The sequence below is a fragment of the Macadamia integrifolia genome, chromosome 9, assembly GCF_013358625.1.
Source record: "Macadamia integrifolia cultivar HAES 741 chromosome 9, SCU_Mint_v3, whole genome shotgun sequence".
Lineage (NCBI taxonomy): Eukaryota > Viridiplantae > Streptophyta > Magnoliopsida > Proteales > Proteaceae > Macadamia > Macadamia integrifolia.
Window position 1 is genome coordinate 36,665,596 of NC_056565.1, and position 7,738 is coordinate 36,673,333.

The 7,738-nt window shown below is 41.9% G+C and overlaps 1 protein-coding gene across 1 annotated transcript; it reads right to left on the minus strand.

Moving 5' to 3' along the window:
* Nucleotides 1–1,657: 1,657 nt before the first annotated feature.
* On the minus strand, nt 1,658–7,226 carry LOC122088150 (spermidine sinapoyl-CoA acyltransferase). The gene is made up of 2 exons (XM_042657314.1): nt 6,100–7,226; nt 1,658–2,346 (listed from the first exon to the last, which is right to left on the minus strand). Exons 1-2 carry the CDS (start codon nt 6,930–6,932, stop codon nt 1,812–1,814), a joined length of 1,368 nt encoding a protein of 455 aa, XP_042513248.1. The 5' UTR covers nt 6,933–7,226; the 3' UTR covers nt 1,658–1,811.
* Between the last annotated feature and the right edge of the window lie 512 nt (nt 7,227–7,738).

The window sequence follows — 7,738 nt, forward strand, 5'->3', positions numbered from 1 at the left end:
AACAAATTGAGATGAATAGTACCATGGCATTGATAATTAAGTTCCCCCATAGTCGGGTGAGCTCAAAGTTATCAATGAAAATCTCATCATTGTTCAGCCTAGCTAGGAGGATTTTACTGGGTTGTAATGGGGCTTAGGACATGGCTCCAAATGATGATAAAGACTCAAATGTGCCCCTATGGTCTATCAAAACAAGGCAAAACCTTGCCCAAAAATTTAAATGGGAAATTGACAATTTTTTTAATAGGGTTTAACTGAGAACTCGGCAATTCTGCCCCAATTATTGCAGTGCACCAATGAGGTGATGTAAAAACAACTTCGTATATTAGGGCAACAATGTCAATTCATTTAAGTAGGAGAGATATAAACACAGAGGTGCTAGCATACCCACCTTGACAAGCTACCTGCTTATTGGTCAGGCAAATCAAAATTATCTTCCGATCAACTATCCACCTAGTTAAGCGCAAAAAACACAATGGAATCACACAACTCATGCTGACGGTGTGCTTCCTGCCCATGAGGAAAGAAAGAAGAGCAACAATGGTCAGTTTATATTTTACTGTTTGAGCATGGGTGTTAATTACCCAAAAAATCCCTAAGAACAAAGAATAAAAAGACAATTCGCCTCCCATCACCAACTTGCTAACCAACTGGATAGCGTCAACTCCTTCCACACCAACAGCATACCAAACCGTTCCTTTAGTAGTGGGTGGTCTAATAAACGGTTTATTGTTGCTTGATAGTGGCTTTTCGGAAAGGTGCACCCATTTAACCCTAGATTTGATGGGAAATGGGATTAATAAGAGTAGAGCTCCCTTTATTAACAACCTTATACTATAGATGTCTAGCTGGAGAAAGAGATGGAGAAGGGAGCTTGTTTCATTGACAAATTGAGCGTTGTCGGAAAAAGGATTCACAAAGGCTCCATCGAAATCATCTAGACATAAATTAAATAGCACTAATGTGAGAAGTCGGCGTGAGAACACCAGTCGACTACAACTTTAAAAGGCCCTAAGCCTTGGTATAGTAAATGTGGTGGCATGGTTGAGGAATTGGACTAGGTTGACTTAAATCGTTCTGATCAAATCGATATCAATTCTGTCCGATTCTGATTCTTAGCTAATGCTGTTTCAATGAATTCGGTATGAAAGAACAGTAAGAAAAAATCAATTTTTTTCTTTACAGAGGCTGCGTTTTTCAGTCATTCAGTTCTAAAAATGATGTTTCGTATCAAAAACAGAATTTTCAATTTCTGTGTCAAAATACAGTTTTAAAACAACAAAAAAATGATGTTTGGTGAACTTGTTTCAGGAACAATTACCCTAATTGTTCACTTTTTTTGTATTTAGAACGAAATCAAAATGACAGAACAATATTCCGTCATTCCATCATTTTGTGTTTCTAGTTTCTTTTCTTTTTTTCTTTTTTTTTTTTTTCAAAAAACCCGAAAAACATCAAGTTGGCACCAAATGCTTTCTTTATTCTATTTTTTTGTTCTCATAGAACGGAAACGTTTTTCTGGATGACTACCAAACGTAGCCTGACAATCAGGGGTATTTCTGTCCAATCCGAATCAATCCAGATCATGATAGGATTAGTATCTACCCTATCCCATCTAAGACCGATTCCGGTATCTTAAACCATGAGTGGTGGTCTCTTACTCAAAAGAACCTTTTCCCTATTATAATTTCATAAAAAAACATGGTAATGTCCTTTCATTAATAATTCTACCTAGAAAACCTCATTTCAATAACAAAGGTGCAAGAAAGGAAATCCCTGGGAATCAAGAACTCTTCAAAATGTTCTTGGCACTAGAGAGTACTCAACTTGATGTTGCTAAACTTGTCCATTTCTTCCCTGAAAGTAGGCATATCAGTTTGTGGCAAAGAAATCAGAACCTTGAACCCATCCTTCATTCCCTCATTAGCAGAAGAATAAGGCAAGAAGAAGCAAGGCTCAACGCTGCCAAGTAAGTTCCTGGAGAGTGGAAGCACAGTGACAGGACCACCCCAACCAAAATCAACTGCAGAATGACCAAGGTGCCTCCAATCTGTGAACCCACTCACTCCCTTCCCCGCCGTGATCCCGTCGGAGTAATGTAGCTCTTGAAAATCGATGAAGGATCGAACATACTCATCTGTGGCATTTGATTTGCTCTTCTTGATCAGCTCTGCCGTCTTCCAAATTGGTTGCTCCACAAGCTCTTTGGCACTCAGTGGCACGTACATGGCAACACAACCATTCCCATAGTACCCAACCGGTAGTGCCGGCTTCATCAATTTCCTTATATTAATCAAGTATGCAAACTTGACCTTCTCATCAACTGCAAAATTTGAGGCCTTAACCCTGTTCCATTTCGGCCATGATTAGCAAACCCAAGTCATATCTAGATTCATAGATTGTCAAAAATATAACAATAATGAACCACTATAGTAGAACATATTAGATTTTAATTAACACTTGCCTAATGGAGACCTATACTAGTACTATTAATTCTAATCAAATTCACTTACCAAAAATACTCTAATGATCTAATTCGTCCTCAACATTTTTTTTTTCTAGCAAGGGGCCCACTAGGAGCCATACAAGGGACCTCATAGGGGGCAAACAGCAAGAGGGACACACCTTGTTGGGAAATTGTGTGAAACTCTCTCCTAGACAAGAAGATCGGCTCATTAAACTTCGTTAGCACATCTTTGGTATTATTTTTATTTTAATTTTTAGTTTCAAAATCGTTTTTGGTTGCTGTTGGTACCATTATGGACATTGTTTTTATTTAAAAACAAAAAAAAAAAAAAAAAAAAATTTTGAAAAAAAAAAAAATACATTGAGATCTCTAACCCATTTATCTTTTGATCAAAAATCAATATTGATTATTTATGGGAAGACTTTAAGGAACATATGCTCTTCCGTCTCATAATCGAAGGGTAGAAGCATCATTTCATTTTTTAATTTGAAAGACAAGTATCAATTTTCCTGCTTCTCATTCTTCTTCTTTTCTTGCTGCAACACCATCCGCCACTTCCCCTTCTTATTCTTCCTCCAACTCGCCCTTTATCTTCTTCTTTATGCGACCTATCCTACCACCACCTTACACCCTATTGCAACCTATCCTACCACAGCCCCACCCTCTCCAACCCTACCCCATCCCCACCCAATCTCGCCCCACTCCCCCTCTACCTTCCTCCCCAACACCCTTCGCATCCCCACCCACTCAAGAGTCCAATCACGAGCAAATATCTTATAAACAGAAGCAATTCTCTCTATATACCCTAGTTGCAACAGCTAGAGTGTTACGATCCCATATCAACTTATGGGGGTTGATCCCACATTGATTTCCTAGGGAATTGATGTGGGTTGATATGGTCTTGGGTCCCCTCACCTTGTAAGCCTACTTATGGAGTTGAGTTCTTCTAGGACCGTAAAAGTGGTATCAGAGGAGCCGGTCCTCGGCCCAACCTGCGCGTGGAAGGAGTGACGTAGTGCCAGAGTGAGAGCCGCTAGGAAAGGGCTACCTACTGCTAGGCAGAAACCCTGGAGCAGAGTGAGAGCCGCCTAGAAAGGGCTATCTAATCTGGAGTGGGCCGCTGTGGACGTCAAGTTCGGAAGCGTGGTGGTATGTTTCGATCCCATATCAGCTTATGGGGGCTAATTCCACAATGGTTTCCTATGGGAATTGATGAGGGTTGATATGGTCTTGGGTCCCCTTACCTTGTAAGCCAATTTATGAAGTTGAGTTCTTCCAGGACCATAACACAGAGAGTCAGTCTGATCACAAACTCCGAGAGGGTGGATTCGGCCCTTTTTAAAAGGTGTTTGCTTTAATTGATTGCTTTTTTGTTAATGAAGTCCTTAATTGCTATTTAATGTTGGATTATGAGTTTTGCAATGATTAGATTTTAAGAGTGGATATGGGATCCAGATCCTCTCCATAGAGTGCATCGCCCATAGAGTGTCCATAGAAACTTGAGTGCACAACACATGGAGAAAAATGAATCCAACGGTCCTAAAGAAATAAAATTATTTTTAACCACTTAACCCATTCAATTCTTATTTCGATCCATACCCAACATCCTAACTCAATCTACCGACTTCTCTCTCCAGCCTCCATCCCAAAAACGTATAAGGAGACGTTGAATAATCTTGATCAAACTGATCATGGAGGAGGTCTAAGAAAGCTCAGCAAGATATGAAGGCTTTGCTCTTTGATTTTTTTTTTTTTGATAAATATTTTGTAGTGATTTTATACCATGAAATTGTTATGAATTCAACCTGACATCCACTTAACTTCTTCATCCCAACACCCACTGCCTATGTTCTTATAAAGATTTCTACCCAACAATAACTGCCAATCGTCTACAACCCACCACGCATCAGAATCTCCATTCCACTCCTAATCCAATGTCCGACCATCGGTGATGGAGGTGGAGATGGTGGAGAAGGAGAAAGAGATATGCTGACTAGCAGTAACGGGTTTTCCGGAAAGCAAACAGAGGGGGATTTGGGGATTCAGAAGGAGCAGGGAGAGATGGGTGGGTGTAGCGGTGGGTTTTCTCATCCAAATCATCGAAGTGGGTAAAAAACATTTTCTTTCTTTAGGACTGTTGGATTCATTTTCTCCATGTGTCACGTATCCAAGTCTCTGTGGGCACACTTCTTAATGACATATAAGGAAAATTGGGGGATAGAAGAAAGATAGCTTCTAGTCTACCAAAACTTTGCCAATGACAGCTTGAAAAAACTAATCTTTAATGATTGATCTGCATTTCCCCTTCACGTTGCCTTTCTTCACCTAAAACTCCACCCACCACCCACCTACCTCTTGTAATTTACTCCAAAAATTAATGGAACAATCACGAATTGGAAGGCCCAAATTGGCACTGCAACTAGTTTTAGTTCGAGCTGATTTAGCAGAGATTCATGGAAATTATCAATTAAGGAAGATTAGATGTTCTTCTTTTTCTAGCAGTGGATGGATTCCCACGTCAGCCCACAATGGCTACATCAAAACCTCCAAGTTACTGTTATTTTATTCTACTTGTCAGTTCACTCTTTCCCTTTTTTCTCCACTGTCAACAGAACTACACTTGCTTTTAGATCTGAAATCAGATTTGAAGAATAGGGAGGAGAAGGCAGAAGGAGGATGGGATGTGGATCAAAGACGAATACGAAGATGAAGAAGAAGGTAAGCAGAAGGGAGAGGAAGAATGAAAGGAAAAGGAGTTGCAATGAAAAGGACAGAGAAAATGAAGAAAGAGAGTTATAAGGAAGATTGGTAAAGGGAACATCTCTTCATCCATTTATTCAAAAAACCACTTTTGTCTTTGTTAGCAAACTTATTTCTCAAAAAAAAAAAAAAAAAAAGTTTTTATTAATATTTTTGTTAAATTGATAGAAATAAAAGAAAAATGATACTAAAGAGGACCTAAAGGACATGATGAGGATCAAATGAGAGCCAAGAGGATCACAACCTTCTATGACTTGATGTCGTCAAGGGAACTTGATCCATTGATTAAGGTCTTCATCATGAAGCCCTCTCTTGAGGGAGAAGTGCCAAACACCAGAGCAAGCCTTGAATTGGCCATTTAATTGTTTTGTGTCATAGTTTTAGTGGGATATGAATATGGAGAACTTAGGGTTGAAAGTTTCGCCCTGATGTCCTAAGTCCGTCATGGCCCAACCAAGGCCTAGATTGAGAAACCTTAGACCTGGGGGAAGATCAGGTTTGAGAATTTCTGATCCTAAGTTAGTGTCCGGTTGTCTTCTTCTTCTTTTTTTCCTAGGCCCAACCCAGCCCTTGTAGTCCCTTTTCTCTCCCCATGGTTAGGGCCAATTAAGGTTCACCCAGACCAACGGCTGATGATGGGTCCAGGTTGGAATTTACAAGTTATGAGTCAAGCGGACCGAACCTGGGTAACCAAAGGAACCCAGGGTTGAGCTAGAGATTTCAAAAGCCCGGCTCTGACCCTGTTGCAACCCGAATGGAGACGGACCCTTTTGCCGTCCAGTTCATTTTGGATAGAAAATTGACGGTGCTGATTTGCCGTGGTAAAAACCTAAAAAGTAAAGCTTGTAGCCTTGTATGGAGTTTGTGCTCACCTGGCCCGCCATATAAAAGCACCCAAAGCTTCGAACGTGGTGAAGCTGGATCCAGACAGGTTTCGCAGTTCTGCCTTAAAACTCTCCAAGCTATCGTCTTTAATGGCGAAACACTCCCGAGCTACCGGCCCGGTCTCTTGACGATAAGGGGAAAACTCCTTATCCAACCGGAGGAACTCGTGAAACGGAACTTCCACATGGGGTGGTTTTCGTGGGGCCAGCAGGCTCGCCCGGTCCCAGACAGGCTGGACCGACGGCTGAGCCGCCCCTCGAGAGAACTCCACCATGGCGTTGAAGAACAGAGACGAACCGTAACCATCACTCATGGAATGGTGGATGGAAGCACCTAAACAGTAACCACCGCACGCAAAGACCGTGATCTGTAGGACGCACGGGTGGACCACATCCTCGCCTTGGCTCGGGTCTGGTACCAGCCGGTCCAGATATGGCGCAGCTGGATCGTCCAAGTAGTTGAGGGAGGTGAGTGTACGGTCGGCGGCGGCGCGGATGATGGGGACTCCTTTCCCAGCGGAGCAGAAGAGGGAGAACCGAGAGTCGTTGGGTAGGCGGCGGAGAGTGCCAGCGTATGGGTAGAAGTAGACCAGGGCTTTCGAAAGGGCTTCGGTGATAACTTGGACAGGATCGGCGGCGGCGGCGGCGGCAGCAGTGGTGGGAGTGGCGGTGCTACGGTTGTTAACATAGGCGCGGAGGTACCGGAAATTGACATGGACGTTACGGTCGTTGTCCAGGTGGGAAAGTGGGAGGATGTGATCCTGATCGAACGGTGGGTGAACCGGGACTACCTCTCTAGTTTCTATGATCTTCACTTCCATTCTGATTCCTCCTGCCTCTCCTCTTTCGTTTCAGAAACGTACGCTCGGTGATCGCAGCGCCGGCCCTCCTCTTGAGTCTCTCTGATCCAATATATACCTGCATACAGCATTCGGAGCTCTCCTCCTTTAACAGTACAGCTTTGTGTTTCCCAATTTTCTCCATCCGCAGCTCCTTACCCACCTAAAGCACCCACCAACCGTGGTTAGACGTGGCAAGCCAGATACCAATGCCACCGATCCTCACCTACCAATCAATTGGTTTATAAGAAGTGATGCAACGTAAATGAAACGAAAATCTACAGCAAGACCTGCAAAGTCCATGCGAAAACTATTGCGTTAGACCTTTAAGTAATTTGTAGCCGAAATCGTTTATCAAAATCGAACCAATCCATTTACAGGTTGGGTTGGTTTTAACCGTGAAATCCATCGGTTTCAAATTGAATTGAAACCGTTTAAATCGAACCATTTAAACTGTTTAAATCGATCGGATTTATCTGTATAACAATTAAATAAAGCAGGGGCAGAATTGGTATATTACTTCCAAAAATATAATTCTAAGTAAAAGTGATTAGAATGAAATGGATTTGAGACGTCTCGTGTTCCCTACTTCCCTTTTCATGGTTTGAACCCCTAGTTTTCTCAATCAGGTACATACGATTAATCTATTAGTTACAAAATAACCAAACAGTCTTCATTCAATTCTTCCCATCTTCTTTCTTCTTCTTCCCAGACTCTAATCCAAGGATATGATGATTCATTCATCTCTTTCATTTGCACGGCCTGAGAATTAGGAACTTGGGTTTATG

Bases quoted from the DNA above. Each gene is read 5' to 3' on its own strand.
- LOC122088150 (XM_042657314.1), bottom strand. From the start codon at position 6,932: ATGGAAGTGAAGATCATAGAAACTAGAGAGGTAGTCCCGGTTCACCCA. The intron at 2,347-6,099 runs GTGAGCACAAAC...GAAATGGAACAG, and splicing joins GCTTTTATATGGCGGGCCAG to GGTTAAGGCCTCAAATTTTG.